Source organism: Cricetulus griseus, chromosome 2, assembly GCF_003668045.3.
Source record: "Cricetulus griseus strain 17A/GY chromosome 2, alternate assembly CriGri-PICRH-1.0, whole genome shotgun sequence".
NCBI classification, from domain to species: domain Eukaryota; kingdom Metazoa; phylum Chordata; class Mammalia; order Rodentia; family Cricetidae; genus Cricetulus; species Cricetulus griseus.
Window position 1 is genome coordinate 330,207,921 of NC_048595.1, and position 14,550 is coordinate 330,222,470.

Here is a 14,550-nt window from a genome sequence, read left to right on the forward strand (position 1 = left end):
ATGGTTTACTGCTTGTTCCCCATGGCTTGCTGAGCCTGCTTTCTTATATAATTCAGGACCACATGAACAGGGATGATACCTCCCACAGTGGGCTGGGCCTCCCATATCAATCATAAAATAAGAAAATGGCCTATAGACTTGTCTACTAACCAATCTTATGGAGGCATTTTCTCAACTGAGTCCCTCTTCCCAAATGACTCTAGCTTGAGTCAAGTTGACACAAAACTAGTAACAATAACAGTATGTTGGATTATTAAAAACTGAACAAAAGACAGTATAATCATATGACCTGGCAGTTCCACTTTTGAGGGTATACCCCAAATAGTTGAAAGCAGAGTATCAAAGCAATCTGTGCACACATGTTCACTTCAGCATTACTCACAATAGCCAAGAGAAAGACAAAGAAAAAGCAAGTGTCCATCAAGAGATCAATAGAGAAATGCAGTATGGTTGGTTCATATATAGGAAAATATATCACTTAATATTCAAAAGGAAGGAAAATCAGATACATAGTCCTCCATGAATGAGCCTCAAAGACACTTTGCTAAGTGAAATAATCTAGTCACAAAGAGGGAAATACTGTTGATTCCACATGGATTTAAAAAAGAAAAAGAAAGAAAAGAACCTAGAATCACATTCATATAAAGTAGCATAATGCTTCCTGGGGGCTGGGCAGGAAAAGATGGGGTTACTGTTTAATGGGTACAGAGTTCTGGAAAATGAAAAGGACTTGGAAAATGTGGTGGTAGTGGTTATGCAATGCTTCAAGTGCCTTAAGGCCATAGAACTGTACAGTTAGAAATGTTAAAACAGTAAAATTATATTGTGCATGCAAACTATCTAGACCATGATCTTCACCTCATGGAATTATCTCCAGAACAAACCCACCTACTTTCTTGAGCTACTCATGAGACACAAATGAAAGCTGCTGTCTCTCATTCTAGCCACTCTCAGTATTCCCAGCCTTCTCCAGACACATTTAACACAAGGCTAGAGATCTCAGTATGACACTGATCTGTGAAGAATGGAAGGCCCCTGTCACCTCCATCAGTATGGTTATAATCAGTTAGCAGCAGGAGTTCCTCCTAGTGCCTTAAACATCAATTCCTGTGGCACTAATATCCATCTAATACCTTGTGTTTTTCGCTAATGTACCTCTGCTAACATTGTCCTTGTCTAGAACTCCCTCATGGACTAAAAAGTAAATTAAACACAAGATAGTGCAAAATGACAAGCCACAAGAACAAACAAATAAAAGGAATATATTGGCACATGCAAATATTGGGATACTGTTGGTCTAAGGTGTGGTGATTCGGGTGTTTAAGTGATGTCAACAGGCCTTAACTCTTCTTCACCGAGCTGTTCTCAGCTCTGTGCTTCATCTTCAGTCTTCTTAGACAGGTTTTCCATCTAGAAGCTGACTGCAGGCTTCCCGATTCATGGGTGGTGAAACAGAGAGAGAGCAGCACTCTCAACCATTCCAGCAAGAGTATGTTTGCTTTTCACAAACTCTAATCAGGTCACAGCCCTGATTATACGTCACTTTGACCACAATGATGCAAATTCTTAATAGCTTTTGTTCCAGGTCATATGCTCCACCTCTAGATCAGGGCAAAGTCAGTCCACTGAAACAGCTGTTTGGCTGAAAGTGGAGCATTGGTGATCATCTGAGAGCACTCAGATTAAAGCAAGCATTGGGGTGAGGGGAGGTTGAGCAACAGAAAGGACAGTGTCGGCCCACCTTTCCATGAGTCCCAGTAGGTAGTTTACAGATTCAGATACGCTGCACATTAAATGTGATATTCAAATTCAACTGACAAAATATATTGGGTCCTAATTCTAGGAGGCAGTACAGTCCCACATTGTGATCAAGGTGCTGTCTGTATCTTATTACATTCAGTCGTGAACTGTACACAAACATGTTCTTATATAACATAGTCTACAAAAGCCCACAGTCAATCTGGTTTGATGGCATTCACCTATAATCTCAGCACAGGGGAGACAGAGGTAGGAGGATCATCCATAAGTTTGAGACCAGTCTGGTCTACATAGTGAGTTCCCAGCCAGCAAGGGCTACATAGCAATACCCTATCTCAAAACAAAAAGAAACAAAAAGCTCCATGGTTCTGTTGTCACCTTTAGCAGTTCCCTGAGCCAATCAGGCTCCTCCTTCCAAGGTACCACTATCAGCATCTTTGAATGTGTAGCTGAAAGTAGATTCATCTTTTAAGTTGGGGCCCTTGTTCTTATGCCCAGAGACACTGGAAGTCACCGTAGTAAAATTCCAGACTTATGTGAAGATTTGTAGTGAATTCTAAGTGATATATAGCTTCTTTAATAGCCATGATTGAGAGCCCCCTTTAAACATATGACTCAGAGTATGCTATCTAAATAAGCCAAATTTTTAAGTGAAGCAAAAATCATAAAATGCTTACTAAATGCCAGGCCATTCCTAGTCACACAGAATTAATGCAGTGTCACCCCACACAACTTTCTAAGGGAGGTGGTTATCAGTGTTGCCAAGATCATTTCCATTTTACAGATAATGAAACTAAAAGCCAGGTGAGGGTGACTGGCCCACACTTCCATGCACCTGGTTAGCACAAACATGGCTTGTATACCAAAGGTATCTGACTCCAAAGTCATCAAACAAACCATATACAAGTGGCGTTTGTTCCAGACACCCTTCACCCACCAAGCAAATGAGCAGAGGAGCCTCAAAAATACAAAACACAAAACCAAACATGGATGAGTTAGAAAGCTCACTCACTTTACAAAACAATGTCTTCATAAACAATCTGTCCTCAGTAACAAACTTGCCCTATAACTGGTTAACTGGTTAAAAATCATTAATGGTTTCTCAGAAATACTGGGACAGAGAAACTAAACTACAACTTTAGTACATGTGCCAGCTAAAGTTCAAAGAACTGAAAAGCCAACTTGAGCCTAGTGTCCACATTAGAAGAAAACACAACTTTGAAACTGTTGAGATACTCTTTCTCTGAACATCAGTTATACTTGGAGAAAATGCTCCTGGGAGCAACTATAATAGAGGGCCTTGACACAGCCTCCTTCCAGGAGTCTCCGCATGAGAATTGCTTCCTAGCCTTCTCTGTGCATCCTGGAGTCACCTGACCCAGTCTGTTGTCATCCTTGGCAGTAAAATCTGTTGGATCAATTTGTCACAAAGGTGCAGAGGTAAATAGGGGGCTACCTCATTCAAAGAAGTTTCATACAACCTTAGTTCTTCTAGAAACAGCATCTATGAAAACCCAGGTGGTTGAAAATGAACAGATGTAGCTGGGCAGTGGTGTCGCATGCCTTTAATCCCAGCACTTGGGAGGCAGAGGCAGGTGAATCTCTGAGTCCAAGGCCAGCCTGATCTACAGAGTGAGTCCCAAGATAGCCAGGGCTACACCGAGAAACTCTGTCTTGAAAATAAAAGATGAAAAAGAGAGAGGGATTAAAAAGGGAAAGAGATAAAGAACAAAAGAGATAGAGGAAGGAAGAAAGGAAGGAAGGAAGGAAGGAAAGAAAAGTAACAGGCTTTAATAAAAGGACAAAAAGGCAAGTTGAGGCAAAAAGTCCAAATATAAATGCAATAGTTGGACACCAGTGAAGAGCGAATACTCAGCTTACAGACAAAGGACAATGGTGGCGGATAGGCTAAGTGAGAGCCAGCTCCCCATAAGAAAAGCTCCTGGTTGAAAGGAGGCGACTACTGCTAGAGGCTGATTGAGGGGCAGCCCATCTTTCCCTTTCCCAGGCTGCCAGTGCCTCCCACGTGTAGCAAGAGGGTAAGGGCATCTGGAGATACAGTCAGCAAAGATCAGGACCAGAAAAGGTGCAGAGAATCTCCAGAAGAGAAAGAAGGAGGAGCATAAGGCTTCTCCCAAAGATCGGTGAACTGAGGTACTAGGAAGACGGGTAATGTGTCCTCGGATGTAGCGCCGTTCATACAGGCTTACCTAACAAGCATGTGCTTTCAGTCCCCAACATCCACATGAAACCAGGCGGGGCAGCCCACATCTGCAGCACCACCAACACCCAACAGGTGGGTGTAAGAGGATCAGAAATCCAAGGTCAACCTCAGCTACATAGAACATTCGAAGCCAACCTGGGCGACACAAAACCCTGACTCTAAACAAGAAGCAAAAGGGAAGACCATGAGCATGTTTCACATCTTGAAGAGTAAGACTGACACCAAGAGGAGAGCCTTCTTCACTCCTTGCTCTCTCTAATTTTGGAAAACCCAAATGCCTAAAGAGTCATAACAGGTCAAAGGCGCCTAATCCCAAGGCTCCTTGCCCACACATGATGTTACAAATGGCCCACAGTGGCCCACTTCTCAGAAGTGTCCAGAGAGTATGTGGCCAGGCTGACTCAGCCTCTGCCTAGATTCACTATGGTGGGAAGGTTAGTGAATCACTTGTGTGGGTGACAGTTTGGACTGTGTTATCCTTTGAGTGAATTCACCCCACACACTAACAGAGGGTCTGTTTGATTCATGGAGGTGACTCATCTGAGGAAGTCGACCTGAATATGGTGTATCAGGCAGCATCTAATGGAGATGTCAATGCTCTGACTGCTGTGATTCGAGAGGACCCTTCTATCCTGGAATGCTGTGACAGTGAAGGTGAGTTGTTTGTGCATTGTTTTTAAATCCAGGCTGCAATGCTATATCTTCTCAGAGATTACCGTTTGAGATGAGCAACACTATTGACATTCTTTTTGACTGGCCACATGACACTGGAGGTATCTTGCCAGTGGCATTTCTCTGTATAAAGGTATCAGATATAGACCTAAAGCATCTTACTTCACTTCTTATTATGGGTCGGTTGTCTCCAGTATTTTCATAGGAATGGCCAAGTAGTTGTATGTGTGCTTGTAGAAGCCAGAAGCCAGCCTCAGGTGTCATTCCTAAGGTACCATCCATTTTATTTTTGAGACAGGGTTTCTCACTGGAATTTGGAACTTACCAAATAGGCTAAGCTGACTGGCAATGAGCCCCAAGTATCTGCCTGTTTCTATCTTCCCAGGGCTAAGATTACAAGCGCAAAACATCCTGTCTGGCTTTCTTAAATGTGTTCCTGTACCCTACTTAGATCCTTGTGATTGCACAAGCACTTTGGGGAATGAGCCCTCTCTGTCCACCAGCAGTTATAACAAGTGTCTAGAAAGAGATGGTGACCTCATGAGAAATAGATGTTGGGCAAATGTAAATGTCATAGTCCTTCAGAGAGCAGAGAATTTGGCTCTCAGGAAGACAGTGTGGTTGTATTTTCCCCCAATATTCTTTCTAAATAAACTGCAAACCCTAGCTATGTTGAAAAATAACTCTGGAAAACAAAGAGAAAATGACAGATTGGCTAAGTTCTGGGATCTGAGGAATGGCATGGTGGTGATTTCTCTGGATCATCTTTTTGTCTTGTATATCCCAGGGTTGGGGCTGAAGGAGCTGGCAACACAGGATGCCAACAGATATGGACAAAAGAAAAGTCCCTGAAATTTTGCATTCTCTAGGCAAAACACCAGGATTAACTATATGAAAACACTGCTAGGAAGAAACTATATACTAATGCATGGCTTCACAAAGAGGGAATACTTCCATCATTAGTCCTATCAGGAATAAACCAAGGGCATGAAACTACCACAATGAACAACAGGAATATGCACAATTGATAGATGTTAATGAACTTTTAATGTAAGCTGCCATAAATCCCTCTAGTATGAAATAGACAATTTGAATAACCTTTAACTATTTAGGAAATTAAATTCATAATTTTAATAATTCCTTAAGAGGAGTACATTCAGCCCTATTTATCTGTTATTTGTATTTATTCTATGTGTATGAGTGTTTCTTGAATGTGCACCATGTACATGCTTGGTGCCCCTGGCCAGAAGAGGGCATCAGATCCTCCAGAACTGGAGTTATAGATGGTTGTGAACCACCATATGGGTGTTGGGAGCCAAACCCAGGTCTTCTAAAGAGCAACAAGTGTTCTTAATCACTAAGCTATGCGCTCTCTCTCTCCAGCCCCTCTACAGATGTTTAAAGAATAATCAGCACTATTTTTTATGATTTCTTTCAAAAAGAGAAAAGAAGGAAATACTTCTTAGCTGTATTTATGAATTAGAATTACACTAACATCAATACCAGATAAAGATAATAAATATTATAAATCCCTGCATTTAGCAACTGTCCTCATAAATATAGATGAAAAAGACTACATATGAATTCATATATATATATATATATGAATTATATATCATTATCAAGTCTTTGAGAAATATAAGTATATGACAATGCTTACAAACCAATAAAATATCTCAAAGTAGTTGGTTAACTATCTGGTTAAAGAAGAAAAATCATGTAACCATATTAATTGGCACAGAAGCATTTGATGAAATTCAATACACATCCAATATTTTAAATATTAGGAAACAGAATGGAGAGGAGCTTTCTCATTGTGACAGAGAACAAAGCCAGGCACAGTGGTGTGAGTCTGTGATTCTATTGTCTTGGGAGGCTAAAGCACAAATGTCATATGTACAAGACTATGCTGGGCAATTTAGCAAAATCTCATCTCTGATTTTCTTTCCTAAGATTATCTTCAAACAGTCTCGGGCAGTGGTTCTCAACCTTCCTAATTCTGTGACCCTTTAATGCAGTTCCTCATGTTGTGGTGACACACACACACCCCAGCCATAAAATGACTTTCGTTGCCACTACTGTTCTAAATCATAATGTAAATATCTGTATTTTCTGATGGTTTTAGGCAACCCTTGTGAAAGGGTCCTTCAATCCCCAAAGGACCATGACCCACATGCTGAGAACCACTGGTCTAGAGGGACAGGATTACTTAGTTGTTAAAAACTGAATGTCTCTGAGATTAGGAACACAGGAGGAATGTCCACTCTCAGCATGTGTATTCAATGCAATATAAATCCAAAAGGCCAGGGGCAGAAGGCAAGAAGAGGAAATACAAAGTACACATATACAAGAGAACAGCCAAACTGTCTGCTTTTTGAACAACTTAATTTTGTCATCATAGACCATCCTAAGGTGTGAGTTCAGAGGACACAGGTACAAAATGAATGCATTGACCTATGTACTAGCAACTAGCCTACAGAAAACAAAACTTAAAATACAATATGGTTGAAAGGAATCCTTTAATAAATAAGTGTATATATCACTTAAACTACCAATGAGATAAAGATAGGGAAATCTAAATAAATGCAGAGACATGTCATGTTCATGAGAAACAGTGTAATAAACACACAATACCTTCCAAATGCATATACAGAATTAACACAGTTTCTAAAAGTAGGCAGACCACAGTCTATCAAAACCTGATAAGGTGTGTGTTTGTGTGTGTGTGTGTGTGTGTGTGTGTGTGTGTGTGTGTGTGTGTGTGTGTGTTTTCACACAGGCACACTCACAAGCAAACACATATAGGCAAATTTATATGAAATTTATTTTCAAATAGAAAAGAAACCAGTATTTGTAGCAATTTCCTCTCAGATAAAGCTTTACATCTTGGAGGGAAGTCCTTAAAGTACAAGATGTCTAGGAGAAGTTGAAATACTCCATACTGGAGGGACTCTCCTTCAAGTTAAGAAAAAAAAAAACTCAAAAGCTTCAGGAAGTCCCTGAAACTGACCAGATGCACTAGGACCCTCCCTCTCCAAGAATATATAAGCAATAAGAACCTATATATGACACTCTCAGACTAGCCAAGCCACCTAAAAGAGAAACATCAGTCATGCTGCCTAGAAGAGGCCCATTCCAACTGAACTGCCTAAAAGAGCCAACAAATTGTGCAATATACTCCAGGTTTCCAACTTTCATGAGCTGTCACATGTTTTTTGTTCGCTGAAGAAATTTATATAGAAAGCACAATCTCAAAATTGATATAAACTAGTCAGACAGAGTATGTACTTTTATAAAAAATAGTATGCAAAAATTAATTTGCTTTATTTACTGAATATCTCAGATTCACAGATTGCTTTATTTTCTTATTCATTTTGTCCTTTCCCTTCTAATGGCCATAACTCAGAAAGGAGGGCTGCTGGGTTGCCAGCTGCCATGTTCAGTGATAATGGCAGTCCAGACATACATCCATTTTCAGGGATCTCTGTGGACCACATCCAGAGAGAACCGTGATCTCAACATGAGTCTCCAGCTCATCAGAATCTAAGCACATGCCAGTTCGGCAAGGGCCTGGATCTAAGCTTGGTCTCTTGGACTAAAGGAATGTGACCTTCCTTGCTTGTTCCAACAGACCCACAAAGTTAAACAAAATGGGTCCATTCATTTCTATTTTTATTCAGAAAGAAACCACACTGGAAAATATAATGCCTTTGGCTATATTGATTCAGAAAGAGAAGAATTCAGTGAGGTGGATCCTATTGAGAATTTGTGGAGCCCAAGGCTACAACCCAGCTTTACTACCCACTGCCGCCCAAAGTGTGCTCAACCTGTTTGCCTGGGTGGACCAAAAGCCATTCGGGATCTGCACTACTTCCACTAAGAACAAACTTACCTGGTAGATCCAAGTTCTTCACATCCCTCAGGCAACAACAACAATTTCGGTCATCTGCCCAAAGTGTTTTAATCCACCAGCTATTGCAGACAACTGAGCAGGAGGAGAGGGGAGAATTACAGACAATTGAGGGAAGGGAGGTTAGAAAGAAACCCAATACTTAAGGAAACAGAAGCCATCATCTTCATCTCTCTTCAGTCCCACAAAATCCAGCAGCTGGATTTGTGCTACAGGACAGCAAAATAAATGAACAGACAAATAGTCTGCTCATAAATATCAAAAGTTAAACATTTGTAAAGGCTGCTGAAATGTCTCATTTCAGGATGCACGCCCTTGATGCATGCAGTTTCTGGACGTCAAGTGGACACAGTCAAACTGCTGTTGAAGATGGGCGCCAATATTAATACCCAGGATTCATATGGCCGCACCAGTTTATGCCTGGCAACCTACCTGGTATGAATTTATGTTTGTTAATGGGGCTACAGAGCAAGGGACCTAAAGATGTCATGTGGATTCAACTCACAGAATGGTGCCCATGGGCTGATACAGAGAGTAGGCCAGTGAGAGTAGACCTTCGGGATTCCCAAATGTATTTTCCTCAAGGCTTGCATGGATCCTTCACAAACTAAGTAGAGGTGGTGTGAACTCCAGGGAAATGTTTTTTTTTTTTGTTTTTTTTTTATTTCACTTGGGACATTTCTGTCCCTCTAAGAGGACTGCCATAGATAACCCCCAGAAGGTGGTAATGATTTGAAGATCCAGTTAACATCTATGGGTTGGGTTTAGATGGAGATTAACTGAGTGGAAGCTCCAGGCTGAAGAATGTCAGAAATAATGAGAATTGGGAAGAGCAAGATGACTAGGGTATAGGGGACATGCCAGGATCACAGGGCAACACCAAGCCATGGACTAGGTTCATAGCTAGAGCTCACATTAGAAACTGTAATGTCATCCCTCATACTAAGGATTTCAGTTCAGCATTGCCCAACATGGAAGCAAGGCTTAAGACTCACTGAAAATTCACTAGCCCTGTCCTCTCAGATGTTCTTCGTGGTCCTTCTGGTGTCTCCTTAGGCTAGCTTAAGTCCATGTGAACAAGCCCTACCCACCAGGAGAGGGACACTCTATTGCTTTTCTTTATTCCAGCCGCATGGCCACCATCTTCTCACACCTGCTACCTCTTGCATTCACTACTGTTGCCAGTGTGCAGTGGTGGATTCACCCCAACCAGGCCCCCTAGGGTACACCACTGATGTAAAACACTTCCCTTCCCCAAACACACCACCCCTTCCTGCCACAATTCACAGAGTTTGCAATGATGCATTGCTCAATTCTCACAGAGATTTTCTCCAGAGGCCACTTTAATTTTTTTCTTCACATACTCTTTCCCTAAAGCCCTAAAATGAATCTAGGCAGAATATTTTGAAGTGTGCTCCACAGGCCTCTTGGAGCAATATCCCTTAGAGGTCTTGTTTGCAAGTCAGGTTCTGAGATATACTAAGGTCTCTTTGTTAGATGCCCCTTGGATAGCTCGGGGGCAGGGGAGGAAGGGAGTAGGCAGGTTAAACTAACTCCCTGGAAATGTCTGTCCACCTGAGTTTGAAGCCCACTGCTCTATGTGTGCTAGCTGAGTGAGCCTCCACATCTCAGACATATGTATGACCACCCTCTCAGTCACCTCCCTTTGTAGCACATGCCGTCATAACTGCTCTCGCTACAAGCTTTTTCCGGGTCTGAGCTATAAGAAAAGCAAACAGAGGGAAGGGGCAGAAATGGTGTCTAAAGCTGACCACCATTAGACCCTATACTATGGTGGAAGCAAATTGTTATGTCTTTTAAAACTCTAAAATTCAAAAATTGAAAGGACTTGAAGGAAGTGCGCCTCCAATCTTCCATTATGAGGGGCAACTTGGATTGTAGAGAGTAAGATCTTGGCAGTCAGCTCTTCCCATTCTGAAGGGCTATGTGAGGGAAGTAGTGACATGATGCCAGAAAGGATGGCCTTCTTAGCTATGCCTGGAATCCCCTAGTCTGCACCCATCCCTGGGTGCTGAGGCTCTGGGAAGAGGAGCATCCCGAGGGTCCCTGTGAAATCCAGCAATGTCTAGATTTGATCATTAAGAAATACTTGGCAAAAGAGGCACTTATAAACTGATTCTCAACTCAGAGTACAAGTAAGTTTGTAGATGTGTGGCCTTGGGCAAATCACTTTACCTTTTGGTGCCTCTATCCTTATTTGGGGGTTATAGTAAAAACAGTCACCTGAGCTTGTCACACCTGAAGGAAAAGGTGAGGTCAGCTAGCATGAAGTAGATATGAAGTTCATTTGTTGCTTCCAAATGGTATCAAGGGTTTCAAATATCTTCACTGATTTCTAATTTCTTTCTGAAGAAAGAAAAAAAAAGAATGAAGAAAACCACATACACACATTGGGTTCCAGGAAAACATTGCAAAATATTTTAAATGTTTCAAAGCTTACCCCACCAAAAGATCTGCTTTTTCAAAAGCCATATGTAAATCTTGGGCAACTCTGAAGTTTGCACAGTGTGCCTTGCTTTTGGGTCCTCTGATCAATTTTTTTCTTTTAAACAGAGAACTTGATGACTTGTACATTAGCAACTAGAAACAGATTAGTATATTATTAAACTATGAGTCAATAGTGACAATGTCCCTCAAAATATTTGTATCTACTCTGGACAGATATTGCAGGCAAATTCTATAGAACCTTACCTGGTATTATAGCCCATGAAGGTTTTTAGTTTTGATTTTTGTGTCATGGTCTCATGCAGACCAGGCTAACTTCAAAGTCACTGTGTAGCAGAGGATAGCCCTTAACTCCTGATTCTTTGCTGATCACCTCCCAAATTCTGGGATTCTAGGCTTATCCTAGGAATTTGGATGTGCTCCTTGTCGACAGATATTGTCTAGACTCTTCTAAACCACAAGGTTCTGTTCATATTATTATTTTCTTTCTTCAATAAGTTTATTAACTCTTTAGGTTTTGGTGCTTCCAATATTGTCATGGTAGAATCTTCAGCCAATTCATCTCACTGGGATATCTCCAGGCTTGATTATACACATATGGTGGAAAGCTAGAAACAGCTTTGAAATAAAAGATTCAAACATCATTCTTCCCAATAATCTATTTATATTTGTCTGGTTATAAATAGTTGAGTAGCTCAAGGGTTGTAGATAATTGTAGGAGACCTTCTGCTTAGCAATGAGAACCAAACTTGGTTATCAGCAAGCTTGGCCAGCTAAAGAAGTATAAATTAAGAAAGCAGTGTAAATCTGGGCAGAGCTAGCTGTAACTGGATGTTTCTCTCCCGTCTGCCAGTTCCTGAATAGCCACTCTGATGCTTAATATTAATTATAAATATTTGACCAATGGCTCAGGCTTTTACCAGCTGGCTCTTACAACTTAAATTAACCTAGTTCTATTAATCTGTGTGTCGCCACGAGGCCCGTGGCTTATTACCTCATGTCTTGCTTGCTTCTCTGGCAGCTGCTGTTGTCTTCCTGTCTCCACCTTCTTTTTTCTTGTATCTTTGCTTGGATTCCCCCCTGGCTCTATTCTGCCTGGCTATTGTCCAAATTAGCTTCTTTGTTAACCAATGGTAATAAAACATATTCATAACATACAGAGAGGCATCCCACATTAGCCAACCTCAGATTACTAATGTGCTTTAACATAAGATAGTAGAAAAGGGGCTGGAGAGATGGCTCAGAGATTAAGAACATTTACTGCTCTTTCAGAGGTCGAGAGTTCAATTCCCAGCAACCACATGGTGGTTCACAACCATCTATAATCAGATCTGATATCCTCTTTTGGCATGCAGGCAAACAGGCCGACAGAATACTGTATACATATTTATAATGCATTAAAAAAAGAGATCCAGCTGGATATGCTGGTGATAATATCAAGTTTCAGTTGGTACAACTAAGGTGCAGGGAATTCACACAGCCTCCTAAGAAATATGTAGATGCGTAAAACCTTGAAATGTATCCCTTGAAGAATGTTAGTTGTGCCTTCACCTTAGAGATTCAGGATGGTAGCATTAGAGTCACAGCTGTTGGCAGGGTGTGAGGGTTATGTGTCTAAGCACTGGGATGAGATTGACTCAGGTAAGCAAGATGCTATCCTTCAGGTTACTAGAAACAGAGCATGAGATAATAAAGAGACAAGACCTACCCTTGGACATGGGAAACAGGCTAAGCATGCAGGCTGGGACTCAGACATGGCATAGGAATCCAGCTTTTAGAAGCGGATGTTGTCATCCAAGTTAGACAGGTGATACGTACTGCTTGGAGCTAAGCCACATGCCAGAGCAGATGACCACTCCTGTAATATGCTATCTTTGGTGTAGCCTAATTGTAGCAGTTGAATGCCAGCAAGTGGTCCTGGAAATGGTAGGGAGAGGCAAGAGAGAATCTGCATCAGTCTACATGTGAAAGGGCAGCGATCATACAGAAAACCTGGGAACCCCAAGCTTAGACTTCAGCTCTCTGCTGAGGTGCCTGAGTTAAAAATGTGGTCTTCAGTGGTTTCAAATTAAACAAGCTTTTAGCCAAACTAAAGAAGTGGCCAAAACACTACCACCACCACTTACACACACACACACACACACACACACACACACACACACACACACACTATAGAAAGTTTCTTGACCCGTGTTATATGAGGCTGTGTTACACAATGATGCTATTGCTGCTGCCTTTCAGGGGTGGCTTGAAGGCTGTGTGAGTCTGCTCAGAAATGGTGCCAAGCACAACATCCCAGATAAAAATGGCCGCCTGCCGCTGCATGCTGCCACTGCGGAGCCTGATGTGAGGTAAGCAACACATAATATGCCAGATGGAAAAGACCCAGCTTGCATGAAAAAGGCATGGAATCTACTCCTCTGTGGCTGATAAAAATAAAACTTACCCATTTTTGCAGATAGGACCTCAACACAATGTACTAGAGTAGTCTTAAAGTCCAATCTTACTTCCTTCTTACTTGAATGAAAGCCTCTCCTCTTTTTAAATTTTTTTAATTAATTTACTTTTTACATTCCAATCCCAGTTCCCCCTTCCTCCTCTCCTCCCACTCCCTCCACTCCCTCCCTTCTGCCATTTGCTCCATGGAGAGGGTAAGGCCTCCCTAGGAAGTCTACTAAGTCTGTCCCATCATCTAGTTGAGGCAGAACCAAGGCACCTGTCCACCCCAACACCCCTGTGTCTAGGCTGGGCAAGGTATCTCTCCATATAGAAAGGGCTCCACTAAGTCAGTTTGTGCATTAGTGTTAGGTCTTGGACCCACTGCCATTGGCCTCATATATTGTCCCAGTCACATCATTGTCACCTATATTAAGGGTGTCTACTTTGGTCTTATGCAGGTTCCCCATTTGTCAGGCCTGAGTTAGTGATCTCTTGCTAGCTCTGGTCAGCTGATTCTGTGGGTTTCCCCAGCATGGTCTTGACTTCTTTGTTCATGTTTTCGCTCCTCCCTCACTTCGTTTGTAATCCAGGAGCTTGGCCCATTGGTTAGTTGTAGATTTCTGCATCTGTTTCTGGGATAGTCTTTTATTTTAGGAGAAAGGCTACATCATTTTCATCACTGGAATCTATAAATTCATTCATTCATTCTAGGAGTCAGTTGTTAACTCAGTAACTATTATTGGAACTTAATTATGAACCGAGTAGAATTTTAGTCCCTAACAAACCCACAGTAAGCAAGATAGTCTCTGATGTCCCAGAGTCAACACTGTTGTGAAGGAGTCAAGTGGCTCACTAGCAAACAAAGGAACAAGATACTTTCCAATAATGACAAGTGTTTTGTAGAAAATTATACAAGCTAAAACAGCTGTGACATATCAGTAAGGTTCATGTCCAAATGGAGTGGACAGCTGGAGTCTAGGAGTTGAAGAGGCACAGGAGCCTGAGGCAGAAGTCCAGGGCATTAGAGGGAAAACCAGGAGGGTACACACATGGAGCCCATGTGAAGAAATTTACTCCAAGT

General features: G+C 41.6%; 1 protein-coding gene across 1 annotated transcript in view; it reads left to right on the top strand.

Moving 5' to 3' along the window:
* Positions 1-4,504: 4,504 nt before the first annotated feature.
* The window catches only part of Ankrd55 (ankyrin repeat domain 55), a 69,420-nt gene continuing 59,374 nt past the window's right edge, over positions 4,505-14,550 (top strand). Inside the window, exons 1-3 of the mRNA XM_035439139.1 lie at positions 4,505-4,636; positions 8,869-8,999; positions 13,272-13,381. Of these exons, the coding sequence (XP_035295030.1) occupies positions 4,543-4,636; positions 8,869-8,999; positions 13,272-13,381 (335 nt within the window). The 5' untranslated portion in view covers positions 4,505-4,542. The remainder of the gene's footprint in view (positions 4,637-8,868; positions 9,000-13,271; positions 13,382-14,550) is intronic.